Source organism: Scyliorhinus torazame, chromosome 14 (assembly GCF_047496885.1).
Source record: "Scyliorhinus torazame isolate Kashiwa2021f chromosome 14, sScyTor2.1, whole genome shotgun sequence".
Classification (NCBI taxonomy): Eukaryota; Metazoa; Chordata; class Chondrichthyes; order Carcharhiniformes; family Scyliorhinidae; genus Scyliorhinus; species Scyliorhinus torazame.
In genome coordinates, this window is record NC_092720.1 from 46,688,595 (window position 1) to 46,714,006 (window position 25,412).

General features: G+C 47.5%; 1 protein-coding gene across 2 annotated transcripts in view; it reads left to right on the forward strand.

Moving 5' to 3' along the window:
* Positions 1-18,411, forward strand: part of alg3 (ALG3 alpha-1,3- mannosyltransferase) — a 54,751-nt gene extending 36,340 nt beyond the window's left edge. For both annotated transcript variants that reach the window (XM_072474092.1, XM_072474091.1), the window contains exons 7-9: positions 5,293-5,368; positions 8,566-8,711; positions 14,959-18,411. In XM_072474092.1, coding sequence (XP_072330193.1) covers positions 5,293-5,368; positions 8,566-8,711; positions 14,959-15,136 — 400 coding nt within the window. In that variant the 3' untranslated portion in view covers positions 15,137-18,411. The remainder of the gene's footprint in view (positions 1-5,292; positions 5,369-8,565; positions 8,712-14,958) is intronic.
* The last annotated feature ends 7,001 nt before the right edge of the window (positions 18,412-25,412 follow it).

A 25,412-nucleotide genomic window follows, 5' to 3' on the forward strand; every position in this document is an offset into this window, starting at 1 on the left:
GAACCCAAACCGTCCAAGTACCTCCCACAAATAGTCCCACTCCACCCGGTCAAAGGCCTTCTCGGCATCCATTGCCACCACTGCCTCTACCTCACTGCCCTCCGGGGGCATCATGATCACATTGAGTAGTCTTCTCAAGTTGGCTACCAGCTGCCTGCCTTTTTTTGGTCTTCCCCGATCACCTCCGGGACACAGTCCTCAATTCTAAGCGCCAAGACCTTAGCCAGGAGCTTGGCGTTGACGTTGTTCAGGGAGATTGGTCTATATGACCCACACGCTTCCTGGTCTTTATCCCGTTTTAATATCAGCGAAATGGTAGCCTGTGACATCGTCGGGGGGTAGCGTCCCTCTGTCCCTCGCCTCGTTAAATACCCTAGTCAGCACCGGCCCCACTATCTCCAGAACTATTTGTAGAACTCCACTGGGTATCCATCCGGCCTCGGGGATTTACCAGACTGCATGGCCTTCAAGCCCACCTGTACTTCCTCAGCTCTGATCGGGGCCCCCAGTCTGTCTACCAGCCCTCTACCCATTTTTGGGAAGGTCAGTCCGTCTAAGAAACGCTTCATCTCCTCCGGCTCCCTCGGGGGTTCTGAGGTATAGAGCTTGCTATAAAACTCCCGAAACACCCTGTTCAGTCCTGACGGGTCATCCGCTCTGTTCCCCATACCATCCACTACCCTGCCTATTTCTCTGGCCGCCTCCTTCCTCCTGAGTTGCTGCGCAAGCATTCTACTAGCTTTCTCCCCATGCTCATAGACCACACCCTTTGCCTTCCCGAGTTGTTCCACTGCCTTGCTCGTGAACAACACTCCCAACTCGGCCTGCTGTCTCCGTCTATCTCTAAGTGGGTCCTCCCTCGGGGCCTCTGCGTATTCCCTATCTGTCCGGTGGATCTCCTTGACCAGTCTGTCCATCTCCGCTCTGTCCGTTCTATCTCTGTGAGCCCAAATTGAAATCAGCTCTCCCCTTGCCACCGCCTTCAGTGACCCCCACAGGGTCGCTGCTGAGACTTCCTCTGTGTCATTAACCTGCAGGTAGTCCTGCATGCACTTCCGCAGTCTCTCGCGCACACCCCCTCCTCCGCTAGCAATCCTACGTCGAACCTCCATTGCGGGCGCTGGTGGCTCCCTTTGCAGACCTGCAGATCAACCAGTGTGGGGCATGATCCGAGATTGTGATCGCCGAGTACTCCGTATTTTTTACCCCGCCTACACAGTCCCTGCTCATGATGAAAAATTTGATTCTAGAGTATACTTTATGAACATGCGAGTAGAACGAATATTCCCCTCCCGTCGGCCGTCTGGCTCTCCCTGGTCTACCCCCCCATCTGCTCCATGAACCCCCTCCGTTCCCTTGCCATCGCTGGGAGCCTACCCGTTCTGGAGCCATGACCTGTCTAGTCCAGGATTGAGGACATTGTTGAAGTCCCCACCCATGATCAGCTTGCGTGAATCTAAGTCTGGGATTTTCCCTAGCACCCTTTTAATGAAGTCAGCGTCATCCCAATTTGGAGCATATACATTCACCAGGACTACCCTCACCCGCTCAAGCGTACCCCGGACCATAAGAAATCTACCACCTCCGTCTGCAATTGTGCCCTCCTTCTCAAATTGAACCCGTTTATTGATCTTGATTGCCACCCCCCTGGACTTGGAGTCCAAGCCTGAGTGGAAGACCTGGCTTATCCAGCCCTTCCTTAGTCTGGTCTGGTCAGTCACTTTCAGATGTGTCTCCTGCAGCATGATTAAGTCCGCCTTTAGAGCCCGCAAATGCACGAGCACACGCGCCCTCTTGACTGGCCCGTTTAGTCCTCTGACATTCCAGGTGATCAGCCTGGTTGGAGGGCACCTGCCCCCCCACCCCCCCTGCCAATCAACCATCCCCCTTCTTGGGCCCGACCCCAGCCCATGTGTTGCGCCCCTCCCAATTCTCCTCCAGGCAGCTCCCACCCCCCGACCTCCACTCTGTTGCCTACTTTAGAGCCCTCCCATGTCAGCAAAATCACTTCCTCCCCCCCCCCCCCCCCCCCCCCCCTAGCAACAAAACCCCTCTGTAACCCGACCACTGCCATATACTGGCTGTATGCAGGCCCCCCCCCACCTGACTCCCTTGACTAGCTTCCCGCTAGCCCGGTGACTCATCCCTCCGGCGCCCACTTGTCTTGATCCCATTGTTACCGCCCAGCCCATCACACGAACCTGCCTCCCATCCATTGACTCCATCTACACCTCCCACTGCCTGGGGAAAGCGGGCAGCATAATCAAAGACCCCTCCCACCCGGCTTACTCACTCTTCCAGCTTCTTCCATCGGGCAGGAGATACAGAAGTCCGAGAATACGCACGAACAGACTCAAAAACAGCTTCTTCCCCACTGTCACCGGACTCCTGAATGACCCTCTTATGGACTAACCTCATTAACACTACACCCCTGTATGCTTCATCCGATGCCAGTGCTTATGTAGTTACATTGTATACCTTGTGTTGCCCTATTATGTATTTTCTTTTATTCCCTTTTCTTCCCATGTACTTAATGATCTGTTGAGCTGCTCGCAGAAAAATACTTTTCACTGTACCTCGGTACACGTGACAATAAACAAATCCAATCCAATCCCCCAACCCATCCACACCCGTCCCCCTGATGTGTCCTGCTCGAGCAGTCTCCCTGCAGTAAGGGAGTTCAAACAAAAAACAAGGGCAATCAAACAAAGACCAGAGCCCGCTCCAGCTGTAATGTTGTTCCAGTTGTGTAAACAGATGAGTGATACCGATCCGCCCTTTCTGCACATTAATAATAAAAACACACAGCAACACAGTACCCATGTCACCCCCCCCTACACCCAATACCTTTAACCCCCATTGCTTCCCGGCCAAATTTCTGTTAAGTTGGAAGCTCCAAAATGAGAAAAACACAAAGAAAAAGAAAAAAGACAACCCAAAAGAGAGAGGGGGCACCCGTTTCCCCCCCCGCCCCCCCCCACCTCGCCCATTGTACCCATAGGCTGCGAAAACGGAAAAGAGCAACTACAAAGTACCTGTGAAGCAACAAAAAATATAAAGTCAGTCCAAGAAAACTAGAAGTCCCACAGACAATAATACTCAGACTCAGACTTTGGTCCGTGGGCCCTCAGTTTGGCACCAGTCCCTGATCCTTTGCGAACTCCATCGCCTCATCGGGGTCCATAAAGTAGTAATGCTGGCTCTGGTGCGTGACCCAATGCCGCGCCGGGAAAAGCAGACCGAACTTCACGTGCTTTTTGAACAAAATCTCTTTAATTGTTTTAAAGGCTGCTCGCCGCCTGGCCACCTCCTGACTTGGGTCTTGGTAAATGCGCAGGACATTGTTGTTCCATGTACAGCTCTTCGTACTCTTTGTCCACTGAAGGACCCGCTCCTTATCTGTGACCCTGTGGAACCTGACCACCACTGGTCGGGGGGGGGGGGGGGGGCCCAGTCGCGGCCGCGGCTGCCTCACCTGCACCCTGTCTGCCCCGTCCAGCTCCAGCGGTCGCGGAAAGGAGTTAGCCCCCATCAGCTGCTGCAACAGGTCCGCCACAAACGTCGTGGCGTCCACTCCTTCGGCCCCCTCTGGGAGGCCAATAATTCTCGAGTTTTGTCTGCGGGCTCTGTTTTCCAGGTCTTCAATTCTGTCAAGCAGCCTTCTCTGTCGCTCCTTCAACCCATCTATCTCTATTGCAGCGATCATTTGTGTCCGCCTGTTCCTCCTCCGCTTGCTCCAGCTCCTTGACCTTTTTGTCCTGGGCCTCTAGCCTTTGGTTCACTTGCTCCACTGCTTTCAGCAGCGGTTCTAGTTATCCCGCTTCATGTCTTCAAAACTTCCTTTTATGACCTGCAGCATATTGTCCAGCGCTGCTTGGATCGTCTGGTCCGCGGCCCAGTCAGCCATCTTTGGTCCCGGGTCAGCTCCCACACCACTTTGTCTCCGCCCCTTCTTTTCCTGCTTTCGCTGCTTTCTGTTTTTCTTTGTTTCCATCCAGCTCTGCACACTTCAATCAGCAACTTTGTGGCCGTCTTTTCTAGCGCTCAAAAGTTCCGAAAAGTCAGGAAACCAGGTCCTGAGAGCCACCGAATGTGCGACTCACTCCCTCATAGCCGCCACCGGAAGTCCTAACCAAACAATTCTACTCTCCAGAAAGCCTATCAGTAGGCTACATTACAAATCCCAAATCATATTTCCAAAATGCTTTTAACCCTTTTTCCAGAAAATAATTATTAATTTCATGTTATCTTTATCTCATTTATGGAAAATGCCATTAACAATATTTCAGTGTTGACAAAATTCTGAATATATGGTGCCTTTCTAGTACATGGATAACTATTCCCTAGCTTGGATCCTTTTGGTGTTAGCAGTGAGTGCTGAAAGGTGCATTTCCACAATTAACTTTAACATGGGTGGAAAACAAACTGTTTTGCTCTGATATTATCACTGTTGTCGATGCCTCATAAATTGTTCTTTCATTTTAATCTCTCTTCACTTCAGTATCTCCACTTTAATTTCAGTCTTCCTCTTTTTAATGTCTTCACTTCTGCTCTGTTAGTTTTTTTTGACCTCTCTTTTATTTCTACCCGCACTTTCATCTCTCTCTAACATCATTCCTTTCTATCTCGACTTCTCTGCCCTACCTACTCTGTTCCCTCTCTACTCTTTTACAGTATTCTCTTTGTCCTTCCTTTTGCTTTCTTGTGCTACAACAGTGGCTGGGAGTACAAGTTCTGAAAATCTCCACCTCGGCCTTTGTGAGCCCAGGCTAGTCATTTGTGCCACAATGGGTCTTCTTTCATACTCGCACCATAGATGAGCAAATATAGTGCCATTAATGGAAAAACTTTCACCTGTGGAAAAATGCATGCGTAGATCTTGTTAATAACTGCATTCTCGATTTGCTTATCAGACCCTACCTTAGGGTTGCACAATACAGTAGGTCACAACTGGAGGAGAAGAGCAGACGTTGTGTGATTTTGTCGTACTGTTCACAGAGCCCATTGTCTGATACCTATTAAAGTTCCCAGAAACGCATCAAAAGTTTTTTTCTCCAGCAAACATGGAGCTCCATAGACCAGACAGGATTAGGAGGCAGGCTGGATAGGTTAAATATTGCTGTTCTAGATATTGAACATTTCTATAGTCTTACATAGAACAGGAGTGAGTAACTTCCAAAAACCCACAAGAAAAAATGGCTCATTCCAATTTACCACAACCCTTTATTTTAATCTCAACTATTTTCTGGCAGATATTGTACTAATTTCAATCTCTTGGTTTATGTGCCACAGATCTGAGGAGCGAATGTTTTCACTTCTGAAGGCCCCAGAAGAGAGAAAAACACAACACCAAACTGTGACCGCAGATCATATCCTTCCAAAATTCATAGTATCATTATGTAGATTTATGATGGTAAAAGGTAAGGCACAACATAAATGTCAGGATAAGGAAGGCTGGGATGATAAACCACTCTGATGGATATGTGTGATGTAGGCTCAAGTACTAAAGCTCTAAATGAGTGATTTTCAAATGTGCTAATGGATTCATCAATTTAATGTCAAGTGATTGATATTACTGTTACGACCCCCTGGGCTAGTGCGCAGTCAATTCTAGCTGCAACACAATTGAAATTAATAAATATTTCTTAGAAAAATACCGAAAGTCTTTGGCTCTTGGCTGCCCAATAACTGCAGTCACCAGGTTTGTAAATTTTAACACGACTATTAATAAACTCTCTGGGGAGAATGCAGGAGAATGGGGATGAGAAAAATATCAGCCATGATTGAATGGCGGAGCAGATTCGATGGGCCGAGTGGTCTAATTCTGCTCCAACAGTCTAACAGTAACTTTAATTAATTATGTAGCAAATACAGCAGGTTAACTATTATGTAATTCCGAAACCCCACCCTTCAACTCGTCCAGCCCTCGCGCTGGCCCCGGCCTCTCGCACGGCCCTGGCCCCTGCCTCGCGCCCGGCCCCGGCCCCTGCCTCGCGCCCGGCCCCGGCCCCTGCCTCGCGCCCGGCTTCGCCCCCTGCCTCGCCCCCGGCCCCGGCTTCGCCCCCTGCCTCGCCCCCGGCCCCGGCTTCGCCCCCTGCCTCGCCCCCGGCCCCAGCTTCGCCCCCTGCCTCGCCCCCGGCCTCGCCCCCGGCCTCGCCCCCGGCCTCGCGCCCGGCCCCGGCCTCGCGCCCGGCCCCGGCCCCGGCCTCACGCCCGGCCCCGGCCTCGCGCCCGGCCCCGCGCATGGCCCCGGCCTCGTGCCCGGCCCCGGCCCCCACCCTTGCGCACGGCCCCGGCCCCCACCCTTGCGCACGGCCCTGGCCCCGGCCTCGCGCCCGGCCCCGGCCCCGGCCTCGCGCACGGCCCCAGCCCCCACCCTTGCGCACGGCCTCGCGCCTGGCCCCGGCCTCGCGCCTGGCCCCGGCCTCGCGCCCGGCCCCGGCCTCGCGCCCGGCCCCGGCCTCGCGCCCGGCCCCGGCCTCGCGCCCGGCCCCGGCCTCGCGCCCGGCCCCGGCCTCGCGCCCGGCCCCGGCCTCGCGCCCTGCCCCGGCCTCGCGCCCTGCCCCGGCCTCGCGCCCGGCCCCGGCCTCGCGCATGGCCCCGGCCCCCACCCTTGCGCACGGCCCCGGCCTCACGCACGGCCCCGGCCCCGGCCTCGCGCACGGCCCCGGCCCCCGCCCTCGCGCACGGCCCCGGCTCGCGCACGGCCCCGGCCCCCACCCTCGCGCACGGCCCCCACCCAAGACAGTCAAACACGGGTGACAAGACAGGTGTAAAATACTAAGTAAAGTAAAAAGATAAGAGTCTTTGTTTCAGATGGTTGTTTCTTGCAGACCTTCCTTTAAGGCTTTCAGTTCGAGATTTCTGTTTCCAAATCTGTATTGGTTTTCACTGTAGATTCATTCAGGCCTCTGCATTTTCAGAAATACAGCAGCTTTTCCAGAGAGAACATGAGGGAGAGACAGCAGGTCCTTGTCTCTATACGTCCAGGTCTCCAACTGTGTTTCCCCTGGCTCTCTGAAAATCACGCGACTCAGGCAGGACCCATTCACCGCCTGTTACCAGGGAAGAGTACCGGGCCACCAGCCAACTAATCGAACCGAGTCCCACTGATCAGGTGCTGAAAAGACTGAGGAACTTTCATGTTCCTCATTTTGGTATATGCCCTTAAGCATCCATGAATCAAAATGATAGCAGCAAAAATAAAGAAAGGGGAGGACAATAAGGAACCAACAGGAAGGTCCCTTATATTTGCATGTATGTATGTGTGTACATATATATAAGTACAGTGATATTGTTTCCTTTGGGTAGTATAAACTGACCTTCAGGTCATGTGTATTTGTGACGATATATGCTTGATGTCCCCAAGAATATGTCAGTATTTACAGGGGACTCCAGGACTCCATCGGTATTTGTTGAGTGTCCCTGACAACGAGGTTGAAAATCACTTTTATAAATTGATTCAACGTTTTAACAAAATTGGAGTCACTTTGTGACTGTGATGCAAGGAATATAATTGGGTCAGATATTGCTTTTACAAATCGTTGATTTATTACTATACTAATCAATGCAAGAGATAATTTAAGGACAGAGAATATGAGTGGAATATAAACAGATCTAGGGAGCAAGCCATCTTGCATTTCTAAGCCGCTATATTTCTGGAATTCTTGCTTCGTAAGACCGAAAGAAATAGGGACAGGAGTAAGTCGTTGGACGCCTCGAGCCTGCTCTGTCATTCAATAGGATTATGGGTGATTCGACATTCCTCACATTCACTTTCCTGCTCTTTCCCCATAGCCCTTAATTCCCTTACTGATCAAGAATCTATCAATCTCACCTTTAGGTATACACAAGGACTCTGCCCCCACAGCTCTCTGTGGCAAGAAGCTCCAAAGATTCACAACCCTCTGAAATTCCTCCTCATCTGAGTCTTAAATTGGCACCCCTTTATTCTGAGACGATGCCCTCTGGTCCTAGACCCTCCCATGAGGGGAATCTTCCTCTCAGCATTCACCCTGTCAAGTCCCTAAAGAATATGTTTCAATGAGATCACCTCTCATTCTCCTAAATTCCAATGAGTAGAGTCCCAACCTGTTTAACCTTTGCTTGTAAGACAATCCCTCCATACCGGCATCATCCTAGTGAATCTTGTCTCAACTGCCTCCAATGAAATAATATGTTTCCTTAAATAAGGGGACCAAATTTGCTCACAGTACTCCAGATGTGGTCTCACCAGTACCTTGTACATTTGCCGCAAGACTACCCTAGTCTTGAAATGAAAATCGCTTATTGTCACAAGTAGGCTTCAAATGAAGTTACTGTGAAAAGCCCCTAGTCGCCACATTCCGGCGCCTGTTCGGGGAGGCTGGTACGTGAAGTCTTATAATCCGGTAGTCTTATAACCCAACCCATGAAATGCACTTGGTTTTTGCTAGTTGAATAACTTTAGAATTACTGTTCCTGTTGTATGCTGCTTGTTCTTCCAACCCACCGTGTTCTTGAATTAGCTCTGTGACTAAAATCAGATTTCTATGTCTTCAACCTTTTTTCCTTCACTGATGAGCACAGATTGTATTTGTTCTCTTTACCTCCAATTTCATCGGGATCTGTTTCAGTCGATCACTACACTATCAGTTCTATGTCTGGTACTTTCATACGCTGCCATATCTCTTATGGAGCATGCATGTGAAAAAGCTCGCTCATCTTCTCAAGTAAGTCTCAACCATTTTCTGCAGAACAATACCTAAACCGCAATTCTTTGTTTTATGTGTTATAGAACAGGTTTTAAGTGATTGTTTACTTGTATTTTTCTTTTAAAACCTCTAAGCAAGAGATCAGAGAGAAGTAAAAATTGAAATTCAGAGGGTCCGATCTTCCGGCCTCGTTACTCTCACGTTCAAGCGCAACAAGGCCGGTGAATAGCGGGAGAGCCCAAAATCAGGATCCATGGCAGGTGCAAAACAGTTTGCGATGCAACCGGCCCGCATCCATAGACTAAATCAGGATCTCGCTGTAGCATCACGAGAAACCGATTATCATCACTTAAGCTCCATTTCCATACATTTAATGAGAGCGATTCCATATTCAACGGCCTCCCATCATTCAGCGGCCTCACCAGCAAGTGCTCACGCTGGCGCCGATTACTCCTCATTTCTAAAAACGTGAACCTGGCGAAAAGGGCTTCTGTGGGGAGCAGAGGAGGTGAGTAGCCATCTTTGCTCACAGGCAAAGAGCCTAGGTATAATAAGTAGGCTTCACAAGTAGGCTTACATTAACACTGCAATGAAGTTACTGTGAAAAGCCCCGAGTCGCCACATTCCATTGCCTGTTTGGGCACACTGAGGGAGAATTCTGAATGTCCAATTCACCTAACAGCACATCTTTCAGGGCTTGTGGGAGGAAACCCGAGCATCCGGAGGAAACTCACGCAGACATAGGGAGAACGTGCAGACTCTACACAGACAGTGACCCAAGCCGCAAATCGAACCTGGGACCCTGGAGCTGTGAAACAACAGTGCTAACCACTGTGCTACCGTGTCACTCAGGTGTGCTGGGCTTGCCACCCCAGTGCTCGGTGTGGGGGGGGGGGGGGGGGTAAACAATCGCTCGCAGCACCACCATGCCAACCCCTGGACCCCAACCCCATTCCGGGGCAACTCTTGTCCCCGCCCATCTGCCCCACCAATCATCCATAACCCCTACCGATCTAGCCATGCGGCTGAAGATTATCACTAATAGGGAATTGGCAGTGGTGGGCAAGTGAGCACTTGACAAATGCCAAGTTGATTCCAGTGGGTGGGCATGTGGAAGTCATTACCTAGCATTCCAATCCACCTTGATGCCTGGACACTGTGCTTGAACACTGCAGGAGACAACACCATACACACAGCAGCCAACTTCCGAACACCCAGGGGATGGGACACAGTTCTGGGGGCATGTCCATGGCCAGAAGCTGCTGGGTGAACACCAGGGGGGGGTGGGGGGGGTGCAAAAAGTTGTTTAATATTCTGTACAATGAGGGTTAAGTAACATATATATGCATGTGATTTTGTAGCTTAAGCTCAATTGCATCTAATTTGTACTTTTTCTGTCAATAAAAAAATTATGTGCTGTACAATGCCCCATTCCCGATAGTCTCAGCCCCCAACTCCATCCCCTACCCCGGTGCCCTCCGTGATGCTAAGCAGGCCTGTCCCTCCTAGCTCTATCACTACGTCTTAGTGTTTCCCCAGGATGCACATCTGAGGTGGAGGAAACCAGCTGCTTACCTCCCACAGCCCTCGATGCCCCTGGCAGGCGTCCTTTGGGGGTTCTGGGCCAGAGGGCCCGACTCACTTGTCGGCGGCACATGCACAGCCATGACGCCCTGTCTCGTGTGCTGCCTGCGAGACACAGCCTAATCAGAGGGGTGGAACTCGGGGGAGCTGGTGGCCACCATCACCACTCCATGGGACGCGTCCAGGTTGGCACTCAGCGCCTCCTCCTGATCGGTGCTCATCGGGCCCTGGGATTCATCTTGGGATGGAGAGGCAGCTGGATCGAGCCGCAGATGCACCCGCATCGTCTGCCTGTGCCAGCCCTGGCAGTTCCCCAAGGTCCACACCATCGTGTCGACACCCTCAGCGATGCTTCTCAGTCACTGGGCCATGCTCTGCAGCCTCAGCCATGCCCACCTGCGACTGGGACAAGCTCCGCAGCGCCTCGGCCATGCCCAACTGAGAGAGGGACATGTTCCGCAGCACCTCATCGAGGTTAGCCTGTTATTGGATGACATCTCCCAGCGAGTCAGGCATTCTGCTGAGATCCTCAGCGATGGCCGTCACCGACTGCGCGTTGCCTTGGACACCTTCACTCATGGTGCCGACGTCGTGCACCAGGCTCTCCACTGCGGTCACCACCCTAGCAGTGTTGACTCGGTGCCACTCATTGCCGGTGCCATCTCCTGCGCCCCTAGCCTCTGGGACTCCTCCAAGTGGATGTCGATCTGCTGGAGTAATACTGATATTGCCCTCTGAATGTCTTGGATACTCCCTATCATCGCCATCAGCTCCGGGTAACCCATTTCGAGAGGCTTAGCACCAGGCTGGAATCCAGCTGGGTCCTGGGATCCAGCAGACCTACAACTGCTGTCTTGCCTGGGGGTTCCTGCCTCCACCTGTTGTACATTAGCAGCAGTGTGTTGCTCACCAGATTGTACCGCAGGAGCCTGACCACTAACATTTCCCACCAAGATGTGTGTATCTCACAGATCCAGGAGGGTGGGGATGACAGCTGTGCCACAACTATTATGGTGGCATCCTCGGAGTCAGGAGAGAGGGCCCCCTGGGATGAGCCGACACCATCAGCTGGAGGACCTGCAGGAGAATGGACATGTCAGTGAGAGGGATGGGTCAGTCAGTAAGGCAATCACTACTCATGTTTGATAGGTCCTCCGGGTGGATCCCGGTGGTTCCTCATCTCAGCGACATCCGCATTGGTGACCGCCCTGTCCTTGGCCACACCAGTCACCTCAAAGGAGGTGAAGATTTTCAAGTCCGGCACCCCACAGCCAGTCTGGGCCCTCTCCCACCTATTGTAGGAGAGCTTTTCCTGAGGAGACACCGAGAATTAACATTGTTAACCACACGCGTGGTTCAGTGACGGGAGAGGGGGTGTGAAGGTGGGGTTAGGGGGAAGGGGTAAGGAGGACTGGGAGTCACTTGGGGGACGATGCTCCCTTTGGAGGGGTTGTGTGGCGTTGGTGTCTCACTTGTGCTGCCCGGTATAGATCGTTGACCTTCTTCCTGCACTGCTGGCCACTCCTCTTGGTCATACTGTTGGACCAAACGGTTGCCACCACCTCATTCCAAGCAGCATTGGCTGCCTTGTGGCTCACCCTCCAGGACCCCCATGGAACAGGACATCTACCCCTGGTCTCCACCGCGTCCAGGAGCCTCCCCAGATCAGCATTCCTGAATCTTGGGGCTGGTCTCCTTGACGCCATTATTGCAAGCTGGCTGGGGTTGGCTGAGCACATGCAGTTTAAGTGCTGCCTGACCTTGTTAGCTGGGGGGGCTGGCGAGTGCGGTCTCGGCGAATCAGCTGGCGAGCCGTTATTTGCGCTGAAAAGCCTATGAAGTCTCCTTAAGTGGAACAATTAACATTGAATTGCATTGCTGGTTTCGCTGGGCCATGCGCCAGGAAACCTGCAGCAATTCCCGCTCGCTACAGAACTTGTAAATGTTTCCGGAGAATCGCGCCAAGCGTTAAATAGATAATATCAAGTAATTTCTGCTGAAAGCATTTTTTAAAAATTCATTCCTTGGGCCTGCGCCAGCATTTATTGCCCATCTCTAATTGCCCTTGAGGGTGCAGTTAAGAGCCACATTGCTGTGGGTCTGAAGTCACATGTTGGCCAGACCAGTAAGAATGGCAGATTTCCTTCCCTCCAGGACATTAGTGAACCAGATGGATTTTTCCGACAATCGACATTGGTTTCATGGTCGTCATTAGACTTTTTAATTCCAGATATTTTATTGTGTATAAATTCCATCACCTGCCGTGGTGGGATTCGAACCCGGGTCTCCAGATCATTATCCTGGGTCTCTGGATCACTAGTCCAGCGACAATACCACAATGCCACTATGCTACTGCCTTCTCATTTTCCTTACACCATTCAAAGTGAGGCATTCATGAAGACATTATGAGGTGAAATTCACCTTGGGCAGTCACACCAAATAAGCAATCGCAAATTGGCATCCCAATTTTGACCCCACCTGATTTACTTTCCCATTGGCTTCAAGTCTGATTGTACCCCTAAATTCTGCTACATTCAAAGAACAGGCATGACTTGATGAAGTAAAGTAACCAGCTGAGTATATGTTTAGATCTCTGGAAGAAGAAAAAATGACTTTTCATAACTAATAGAATAACTTAATTCAATGTATCTAGAAAACCAGTCCGAACAAGACAGTAATCAAAACAGAAAACGCTGAAAATATGTGCAGAGAAAAGGAAATAGTTCACGTTTCAGGCCTGCGAGAGTTCACAAACCTGAAACATTTACTCTGTTTTTCTCTCCATAGCTGCTTCCAGATCAGCTGAGCATTTCCAGCATTTTCTATTCTTATTTCAGGTTTCCAGCATCTGTAGTATTTTGTTTTGGTATCGTGGTGTAAGTTATGCCTTTTCTTTTAACTTAACTCTTCCAGCTGGCATGTGCTTGCCAATAAAGTTTCCTCCTTTCAAAAATTACTTTATATTTTAAAAAATCTATAGTTTCTATTAGGTTTTACTGTTTTTCGCAAACTAATCTCAGCGGTGCCTCAATACCTTTCTTTGTTCTTTTGGCACTAGGAAGTGCAGAGGGTTTTGGCCAAGGATAGTATCATGACCGGTACAGGCTTGGAGGGCTGAAGGGCCTGTTCCTGTGCAGTATTGTTCTTTGTTCTTTTGTTAATTCTGCAGTGGGTTTGACCACATACCTCCACAAGTCAACAAAAGTCCTAGTGTACAGAGCAGTAGTCATCATCACACTGTTGTACTGCAGTGGGAGCTGCACTGTGCATCAGTAACATGTAAACACGCTAGAGAAATTTCATCAACAATGCCTCTGCAGCATCTACAAGGTTTAATGGGAGCCCTTAAACAAATGGTAGTGACCTTCGTGAAGCCAGCTGGACAAGTATTCAGGCAGAACTGCTGCAAAATCAACTATGATGGACTGGACACTCTGTCCGTATGGCTGAAAACTGACTTCCCCACCCGGCCCTGTTTTCTCAACTCTCAAAATGGACAGTCTTCCAGTGGAGGACAAAACAAATGCTTCAAAGACACTCTGAAGCCCTCCATGATGCTGCTATTAATGACTGGGATGAGCTTGCTACCAATTGTTCAAAATAGCAACGTCTTGTCCATCAAGCTGCATCACTTTTTTATATAAATTTAGAGTACCCAATTGTTTTTTTCCAATTAAGGGGCAATTTAGTGTGGCCAATCCACCCACCAGGCGCAGCTTTGGGTTGTGGGGGAGAATGTGCAAACTCCACACGGACAGTGATCCAAGGCTCAGCAGGAAAGGCAAGGCCGAAGCCGCACTTGGGCCCGATTTCTGCAATGGAGAGTTCCACTCCCGAAGTCATCCCGATCTCTCGCGCGCGCACCCCCCCCCCCCCACTCCCCTCCTTGCGCATGGCACCCCAGGCCCGATTCCTGTTGTGTGAAAAATGCCAACTTGGCACCTTGGCAGTAAATTGGAAAGTATATTTTCTACAGTCATAGAACATACAGTGCAGAAGGAGGCCATTCGAGTATGCACCGACCCACTTAAGCCCTATCCCTATAACCCAATAACCCCTCCTAACCTTTTTTGGGCACTAAGGGCAATTTATCATGGCCAACCCACCTAACCTGCACATCTTTGGACTGTGGGAGAAACCCATGCAGACCCAGGGAGAACATGCGGACTCCGCATAGACAGTGACCCAGCAGGAAATCGAACCTAGGACCCTGGCGCTGTGAAGCCACAGTGCTATCGTGCTGCCCTCATTTTGGAGGTTGCAGATTCTTTTATTACTGGGAGTAACAATTTTCAAATGATTGTTAGTGAGCAATGAGGAGTTTGTTTACTGTGATACTAAATGCAGTTCATATGTTATGCTACATTTATCTACTGTCTTTCGGTATCTTTTGAATTTAAACAGCTGGTCAAATGCAGACTGGCGAAAAACATTTCTATTAAATTTTTCTTCATCCCCCCCCCCCCCCCCCCCCCCCCCCCCCGACATCTACATTTAACAGAACTAGTTAAACCTGTACCCACTACATTGGTTAGGGCTTACTATTTATTTATCACTGGGCGTATGAGGGTGCTCTTAAAAATAAAAAAAAATTAATGACACAAATTAATGGAAATTACCTTTCTGCAGATTTGTACTGATTAAAAAGGTATGTTGATGACATCTTTAATTCCTCTTTCAGAGTACTTATTCTGGGATTAATTGAGCTGTCCTGGAACACCTATCCCTCGACTGTATACAGCTCGATTTCGCTCCATGTCTGCCACATGATTATTCTACTATCTCTTTGGTATGGTCATGCTGAGCCTGAGAAGAGTGCGCCAACCGATGACCCCAATGAATTGAAAAAGAAAAACTGATTTTTTGGACTTGAAGATTCCCTGAGGCACTGCTGATTTCAGGATTTGATATAGCTAGGAGAGAAATTAAGAAAATGAAACTCCTATTCAGGGTGACCAGGTGACTACCAGTCTGAAGTATGTTACAGATTTGTGATCTCATGGTCATTATAGACACCAGACTAATTTGTATGAGTTGGATACCTGCAGCTTTGGTTTTCTCTGGATGCCACTTTGCACTTGTCAGCTGCCTCAATGTTTTTTTTTCTCCCTTACAATCTTTTAGGTTTTGGTTTACAATGATTTTTTTGTGCGGAAAAGTAAGCAGAGCTACTATCCCGACAGAATAGAAATGTAAAAAAACATCAATGCTGTACTTATTTATGCTGGTTAATAGTTTTATAGTGATTTCTCTTCACCATCTTGCTCTTAACATCACTTATACTTCTCTTTCACTTCCTCAGCATCCATCTTTAAAACTGTGAGTTCTTCAGAAGGTTTCAGATGTAAAATCACGGCCACAATTTTAAGAATTCAGTTTTTAAAGATTGACATTTAATTACAGATTAGCTTCATTCTTGATTTTTTTTTTTTTTTTTGAAATGTCGAGTCTGTTTATAGAATCCATTAGAATTGGTCTCTAATTAATTGATATAATTAATGGGAGTTTATTGCATCAGTTGGAGTGGCTGCACCAACACAAACTGACCTTCCATATTTTAATAAGATTTCCATATGTTGACAACATTGAGCTATATGCTTAAGGCTAGGTGTCCGATACATGAGCTGTAAACTGGACAAATTACAGAATTTTTATAAGATAGCAATTGACACTTGAGGGTAGGTTGAGTGTGCTTGTATTCATTTTTCAAGCATTCAGTCATGCAGTGTAAGTATAACACCTATATCAAATGCAAGATTCCCAGAGGTACAGTATGGTTTCCATATGATGAAGCAGAATTTTTTTAATGTATGCTCAGGTATTGCTGAAAAAATTTAGAAATCTATTTTTTATTTGCCATTATGTTTATAATCAAGGAGAAATAATTTTATAAAGGAATCTGCAATAATTTAAATATTTATAATTGGCAAATAGTGCTGCATACACAGCTCTAGATAGAATATATAGACTCCTTTTTGTTGCAGTCCACTTAACCCCTATGATGATTTGAAGGATTTTGGGGCTGTTATCACCTGTTTTCCTCATTGGACAATCCCCCACACATTTATCCTGCATTTGGAAACTGACAGCTCTAACTGGGCATTTTTTTACAAGTTTAGTTGAAATTAACGATAAAGGGGCGCATGCTCACACACTTTTAAGCAGGCAGTAGCTTCCAGCGTATTGAATATTGAAGCAATGCACCTCACTGAATATGAAGGACAGCTTTTGTATCCCGGTTTAAATGCTAGGCCCTAGCTGCCCGTGGCCTCCTCCACTAAAACTAACTAAAGGTTTGAGATCCGGGAAATGGCTACGGTTTCGTGAGATCAAAACAGAAAATACTGGTAAAACTCAGCAGATCTGGCAACATGTGTGGAGAGAGAAACTGAGGTAATGTTTTGAGTCCAATATGACTGCACCAGAATAGTTTTTCCAGCATTTTCTGTTTTTATTTCAGACTTCCAGCAGTTGCAGCATTTTGATTTTACTTTAGTGACACTTAGTGAGCCTTTTCTAGATTGTGGAAACCCCATGCTGAAATGGCCAGGAAACCCCAGTAGCTCCTTGAACCAGGCCCACTTGGGGGGAACTTTTTGCCCTCCCACCCCCATATTTAGAAATACAGATTCTGGCCTGGAGCATAAGGCGGACTTTACATGCTGCCTGCTAACAAAGTACATCTGGTAAAACCAGGCATGCCTATGCTGATCCTAAATCTATCAGGACTAAGGGTCAGACTAAGGTGACCCCACCCCCAGCCTTATACTGATGCCCTTGTAGTTGCAAGAGGAGACTTGGTACACTCAAGACAGGGTGTGGTTAGGTCTTGGCTGAATTTGTGCCCATTCATCAGGCATCCACCTAGATAGGACAGATCTTCAGGTTCATGGTGCTCTTTGGAGAGGAGTGGAATTTCTGCCTACCCTGTGAAAGGGTCCCTGGAGCTGCCCATTGCCACATCAAAAAGAATAGTGGAACACTTCAGAAAATTCTATTACAGTATTTAGAACAAAAGCAAATTTGCTAATTCCCCACAGGTGGAAACATTGGGCCGGAATTTACTGTCAGTAGCAAGGTCGCTCACCAATGACTCAAGTATGGCTCATTTAGAGATCTAGCACTTGGCTGCACAGTGCCACTGCAGTTAATTGGGAATTACAGCCAATCACATTAAAGGATTTCTACATCTAGTATCCTAACATTTTGTTTCCTTAAATAAACCAAGTAAAAACGCCACCATGTGCTGCTAGCTACTCTGTCGCTCGCATTGACATAATGGAGTAAAATACTAGAACTCCATATTCATGGCATTGGCAACAAACACAGCCAACTTTTTGAGGGACTGTAGATGGCTTTGTCGGAGTGGCATGTTGAAATTTTTGCTGAGCACCTATAGTGTAGACTAACAGGCTGAAACTTCATTTCTGCACTTATCTGTGCATTGCTCGGTTTGAAAAGAAGTGATGACGGCAAATGCTATCAACACCCGACTGCTCAAGCTCCAGTCTGCTGTTTTTAGGTACTCCTTAGTAAATAACCGTACTGGGTTTTGGAACTATCCAGGCATAGCTTCACTGACTGTAAAATAATGTATAGCATACTCGTGCATGATCAAATTTTATAAGCCTAAAAAATTCACTGGCATTCTGAAGTGGACACAGCTTTTAGCATATTTTAAATAGACCTATCCCTAAATAGATGCCAATTTCCCCCAAAAAACAGTATTTTCACATCCCTCTTAAATTGTGTACATTTCTGAAAGCATGCTAAATTACCAAAAGTTGATTTTTGATGGTGGTTAGACGAGTAATGTGTTTTGTGAGCATCACTGTACCAATTGGCTGGCATCAGCAATCCATCACTTCCACATATTTTTTGTTGGGCTTTGAAACATCTTCATTTCCGTCTTAATTGTACAGTTTATGAAATGTGTAGTTAAAATGTAATCATGCATCAATCAAATTCCTAATTTTCTGATCAGAATATCTCTGTAAACCATTTGTATTCAGACTGCAGACAAAAAAATATTTTTCAAAAATGTTTTGTTTTCTGTGTAGTTCCCTCACTTTCATTTTCACACCAACACTGAAAGTAAGAAAATAAACTTTTAGAAATTAGCTGGTTAAATGTACATATGTGTACAGTATCGCTTATTGTTGAACTTGTTTGTGCAGCCTACCTGTCTGTTTTTCTACACCCACTGCTGTGTATGAACAAAGTCAGAATATAATGCTATAATGATATACAACAGTAAGAATCTTGTTGCCATCTCAGAAGCTACCCAAACTTATAGGTTGAATTCTCAATGCCAATGAGACTGGAGAATGAGGGAGGATGGGTGAGTGCAGAAATCGGGAGGAACATCCCATCAGACTGGCTCCATGGCAGGGGTAGACATCTGTTACGATCCCAGTTGGTGTTGTAACTGAACGGGAAAATCCCAGAATGGAACCCTGGCTCAAAAGACTGTAACTTTTACTGTGTTTTAATCAAATGTGGAGGAATAGAGTCACAGGATCGCTAATTAGTTTTAACCACAAGAGGAAAGAAAATTTAAAAATGATTATAATACAATATCCGTTTACAAATACAAACAGTTTATGAGAAGTTGCAATGGTCTGATTAACACCCATAGAATTTCATAGATTTACAGTGCAGAAGGAGGCTATTCAGCCCATCGAGTCTGCACCGGCCCTTGGAAAGAGCAACCTATTTAAGCCTATGCCTCCACCCTATCCCCGTTACCCAGTAACCCCACCTAACCTTTTTGGACCCTAAGGGCAATTTAGAACCTGGGACCCTGGAGCTGTGAAGCAACTGTGCTAACCACTATGCTGCCCACAGTCGGTTTGACACACACACGATGACTGGTCAAATACACACTCTTCTTTGAACCTAGGTTAGTATCTGGATTTCTCCTCAGACTCCCCCCCCCCCCCCCCCCCCCCCCCCATAGTAATACTTTCATGTAGCGGTTTGCATTCCAAAATCCACTCCATGTTTTCCAAAGGACTCTTAAACAGCGCTTCCACTTCACTTCTACCAGCGAATCCACTGCATGTTTACACCAACCCCTTTAGGATTTATTTGTCTTGACTGACTTCTACTGTTAACACAAACTCTGATATCCAGAACACAAACTCTGATATCCAGCCCATACTATCCCATTATTTTAAAATTTGTTTTAAAGTAAGGCCTTTGACAAGGTCCCTCATGGCAGACTACTACAAAAGGTGAAGTCACACGGGATCAGAGGTGAGCTGGCAAGATGGATACAGAACTGTCTAGGTCATAGGAGGCAGAGAGTAGCAATGGAAGGGTGCTTTTCTGATTGGAGGGCTGTGACTAGTGGTGTTCCACAGGGATCAGTGCTGGGACCTTTGTTCGTAGTATATATAAATGATTTGGAGGAAAATGTAACTGGTCTGATTAGTAAGTTTGCAGGCAACACAAAGGTTGGTGAAATTGCAGATATCTATGAGGATACAGCAGGACTTCGATCGTTTGGAGACTTGGGCGGAGAGATGGCAGATGGAGTTTAATCCGGACAAATGTGAGGTAATGCATTTTGGAAGGTCTAATACAGGTAGGGAATATACAGTGAATGGTAGAACCCTCCAGAGTATTGACAGAGAAGTTGGTGTACAGGTCCACAGGTCACTGAAAGGGGCAACACAGGTGGAGAAGGTAGTCAAGAAGGCATACGGCATGCTTGCCTTAATTGGTCGGGGCATCGAGTAGAAAACTTGGCAAGCCATGTTGCAGCTGTATAGAACCGTAGTTAGGCCACACTTGGAGTATAGTGTTCAATTCTGGTCGCCACACTACCAGAAGGATGTGGAGGCTTTAGAGAGGGTGCAGAAGAGATTTACCAGGATGTTGCCTAGTACGGAGGGCATTAGTTATGATGAGAGGTTGAATAAACTCGGTTTGTTCTCACTGGAATGACGGAGGTTGAGGTCTGCAAAATTATGAGGGGCATAGATAAGAGTGGATAGTCGGAGACTTTTTTCCAGGGTAGAGGGGTCAATTACTAGGGGGCATAGGTTTAGAGAAGATGTACGAGGTAAGTTTTTTTACACAGGGTAGTGGGTGCCTGGAACTTGCTGCTGGAGGAGGTGGTGGAAGCAGGGACGATAGTGACGTTTAAGGGGCATCTTGACAAATACATGAACAGGATGGGAATAGAGGGATACGGACCCCGGAAGTGTAGAAGAATTTAGTTTAGACGGGTAGCATGGTCGCGCAGGCTTGGAGGGCCGAGCGGCCTGTTCCTGTGCTGTATGTTTCTTTGTTCTTTATTTCACAGACTAGTAAGAAATTCCAACCTTTGATTCCTTTAGAACATAGAACGTTACAGCGCAGTACAGGCCCTTCGGCCCGGGATGTTGCGCCGACCTGTGAAACCACTCTAAAGCCCATCTACACTATTCCCTTATCGTCCATATGTCTATCTAATGACCATTTGAATGCCCTTAGTGTTGGCGAGTCCACTACTGTTGCAGGCAGGGCATTCCACGCCCTTACTACTCTCGGAGTAAAGAACCTACCTCTGACATCTGTCCTATATCTATCTCCCCTCAATTTAAAGCTATGTCCCCTCGTGCTAGACATCACCATCCGAGGAAAAAGGCTCTCACTGTCCAGCCTATCCAATCCTCTGATCATCTTGTCTACCTTAATTAAGTCACCTCTTAACCTCTCTAACGAAAACAGCCTCAAGTCCCTCAGCCTTTCTCATAGGATCTTCCCTCCATACCAGGCAACATTCTGGTAAATCTCCTCTGCACCCTTTCCAATGCTTCCACATCCTTCCTCTAATGCGGCGACCAGAATTGCACGCAATACTCCAAATGCGGCCGCACCAGAGTTTTGTACAGCTGCAACATGACCTCATGGCTCCGAAACTCAATCCCTCTACCAGTAAAAGCTAACACACCGTACGCCTTCTTAACAGCCCTCTCAACCTGAGTGGCAACTTTCAGGGATCTATGTACATGGACACTGAGATCTCTCTGCTCATCCACACTGCCAAGAATCATACCATTAGCCCAGTACTCTGTCTTCCTGTTATTCCTTCCAAAATGAATCACCTCACACTTTTCTGCATAAATCTCCATTTGCCACCTTTCAGCCCAGTGTTGCAGCGTATCTATGTCCCTCTGTAACTTGTAACATCCTTCCGCACTGTCCACAACTCCACCGACTTTAGTGTCATCTGCAAATTTACTCACGCATCCTTCTACGCCCTCCTCCAGGTCATTTATAAAAATGACAAACAGCAGTGGCCCCAAAACAGATCCTTGTGGTACACCACTAGTAACTGGACTCCAGTCTGAACACTTCCCATCAACCACCACCCTTTGTCTTCTTCCAGCTAGCCAATTTCTGATCCAAACTGCTAAATCTCCCTGAATCCCATGCTTCCGTATTTTCTGCAGGAGCCTACCGTGGGGAACCTTATCAAATGCTTTACTGAAATCCATATACACCAGATCAACTGCTTTACCCTCATCCACCTGTTTGGTCACCTTCTCAAAGAACTCAATAAGGTTTGTGAGGCACGACCTACCCTTCACAAAACCGTGTTGACTATGTCTAATCAAATTATTCCTTTCCAGATGATTATACACCCTATCTCTTATAAACCTTTCCAAGATTTTGCCCACAACAGAAGTAAGGGGCACTGGTCTATAGTTACCGGGGTTGTCTCTACTCCCCTTCTTGAACAAGGGGACAACATTTGCTATCCTCCAGTCTTCTGGCACTATTCCTGTACACAAAGATGACTTAAAGATCAAAGCCAAAGGCTCAGCAATCTCCTCCCTAGCTTCCCAGAAAATCCTAGGATAAATCCCATCCGGCCCAGGGGACTTATCTATTTTCACACTTTCCAGAATTGCTAACACCTCCTCCTTACGAACTTCAAGCCCTTCTAGTCTAGTAGCCTGAATCTCAGTATTCTCCTCGACAACATTGCCTTTTTCCTGTGTGAATACTGATGAAAAATATTCATTTAGCACCTCTCCTATCTCCTCGGACTCCAAGCGCAACTTCCCACTACTGACCTTGACTGGCCCTACTCTTACCCTAGTCATTCTTTTATTCCTGACATATCTATAGAAAGCTTTAGGGTTATCCTTGATCCTACCTGCCAAAGACTTCTCATGTCCCCTCCTGGCTCTTCTTAGCTCTCTCTTTAGGTCCTTCCTAGCTAACTTGTAACTCTCGAGCGCCCTAACTGAACCTTCATGTCTCAACTTTAAATAAACCTCCTTCTTCCTCTTGACAAGTGTTTCGACTGCCTTAGTAAACCACGGTTCCCTCGCTCGACCACTTCCTCCCTGCTTAACAGGTACATACTTATCAAGGACACGCAGTAGCTGTTCCTTGAACAAGCTCCACATTTCCATTGTGCCCATCCCCTGCAGTTTTCCTCTCCATCCGATGCATCCTAAGTCTTGCCTCATCGCATCATAATTGCCTTTCCCCCAGATATAACTCTTGCCCTGCGGTATATACCTATCCCTTTCCATCACTAAAGTAAACGTAATCAAATTATGGTCACTATCACCAAAGTGCTCACCTACCTCCAAATCTAACACCAGTCCTGGTTCATTACCCAGTACCAAATCCAATACGGCCTCGCCTCTCGTTGGCCTATCTACATACTGTGTCAGGAAACCCTCCTGCACACATTGGACAAAAACGGACCCATCTAAAGTACTCAAACTATAGCGTTTCCAGTCAATATTTGGACAGTTAAAGGTCCCCATAACAACTACCCTGTTGCTTTCGTTCCTATCCAGTAACATCTTTGCAATCCTTTCCTCTACATCTCTGGAACTTTTCGGAGGCCTATAGAAAACTCCCAACAGGGTGACCTCTCCTTTCCTGTTTCTAACCTCAGCCCATACTACCTCAGTAGACAAGTCCTCATCAAATGTCCTTTCTGTCACCGTAATACTGTCCTTGACTAACTGCCACCCCTCCCCCTCTTTTACCACCTTCCCTGAGCTTACTGAAATATCTAAACCCCGGCATCTGCAACAACCATTCCTGTCCCTGCTCTATCCATGTCTCCGAAATGGCCACAACATCGAAGTCCCAGGTACCAACCCATGCCGCAAGTTCACCCACCTTATTCCGGATGCTCCTGGCATTGAAGAAGACACACTTTAAACCACCTGCCTGCCTGCCAGTAGACTCCTGCAACTTTGAAACCTTACTCATGACCTCACTACTCTCAACCTCCTGTATACTGGAGCTATAATTCAGGTTCCCAAGCCCCTGCTGAACTAGTTTAAACCCTCCCGAAGAGCATTAGCAAATTTCCCCCCCCCCAAGATATTGGTACCCCTCTGGTCCAGGTGTAGACCATCCCGTTTGTAGAGGTCCCACCGACCCCAGAATGAGCCCCAAATATTTAGAAAGCTTTTCACCAGCCAATTCCTTCTCCGCTTTGTCTGTGCTTCCCACGAACATTATCCTGTTCTAGTTCCAGGTTCTTGAACCGATGGACCTTTAGTTCCTCTGGAGATTGCTTCCTTGCATTTTACTGCTTTGAGCAGAGCTATGAGAGCTGCCTTCTTGCTCTCACCCGGTTTCCAACTGTTGTTAGCAGAGCTGCGGGAGATGTTCCCTCTGTGGAAGTCTGTCTGCATTAACTGCCCGAACTTGCAATTAAAACTAAAGAACAAAAGAATATTTTTTTCTCATACAAAGGCCTGTAGTTGCCTATCAACAATACTTGGTCTTCATGCCATGGACTCTCTATCACAGTTGGAACTTAACCAACCCCACACACAAACACCTTTGGCCAGCAGAATCTAACTTTAGGTCCCTTCCAGGCATATAAACATTAAATTAAATTTGCCTAAAACTATACCTTATTTCTACTGTTCGCCTAACCAAATATAAATTGCTTAAAACTACATGTGTTTTCTGAACACAGTTCTATGGGAATTGGAACTGGGCAAGTTCGAATACACTGAAACCAGACAAGCTGCCAGGACATGCCTGGATCTGCCCCGTCAATCAGCGATCAAGAGATAATCGATCCGATTGATATTCACTGATCTATTATTGAAAGCCCAGAATGAGCCAGACTCGCGGTCAACTAGAGTTCCTGCCATCACCTTATTTGGTAAGGGTGTACATGCGAATAACGCCACCGGAGATGGACACCTGGGGTGGAAGGAGGAACCCATTCCTGATACCGCATTGGCAGACGGTCACAGGAAGTAGCAAAAAGGAGTGAAGCCAAAGGGGATAAGAATAGCCACTCCGGACACCTCGGCAGCAAAGACTCAACGTGGGAGGTGACCTTGACCACGCCATAGAAGGAAGGAAAGAACTGCTGGTGAGAACCACCTTCGTGACGACGGACCAGAGGGACTCAAGGACCTGATCCGCAACCCTACCAAGCCATTAGTGTAAACTAATCTTGGGTACCTCTGGAGAATACTTTGTGGGTAATTGTGTTGAATAAAAGTGTTTGAATTTATACCTGTATTTGCACTTTGTTCTCCTCAGTATTAAAGGACACCGAGGCAAAACATTTCAGTAAATAAACTAGTTGAAAGTATCTGAATTGGGCAGATACAATAAGAGCATTGCCTTGTCATCCATGACCATTCGCCTGGAAATATGGAGGTTTGAAGTTGGGTGTTTTCTGCTATCTACTAACTGTGCTCCTTGGAGGCATTCCACCTCCGTTCATCCCTGCCTCTGACTGCAGCCAATGGCAAATCACACTGCAGGAACAGCAATTTGCTAAGATTGTTATGAGACCCATGAGTTGGGAACAAACCTACTGTGGGCTGCACCATAGAGAAGAGGACACAACTGAGCATGGTTGATATCCAGTTGCCTCATGATTATTAGGGTGCCCCTTTATTCAGCTAATTGTGCTGATCTTGAACTTAATCTACCCAAGAAAACCTCCTCCCACTGGAAAGTAACACAGTTTTGCATTGATTGCGATTACATAGCTGAGAATCTAAAAATGGTGCATGTTAATTTTGAGACTCGTTCAACAACTTTCTACTCTCCTCCTGTCACCCACCAACTCTCCAGTGCCCTTGACCCATTGAACATAACCATTCCTTTCCCCTCACTCTTGAACCTCCC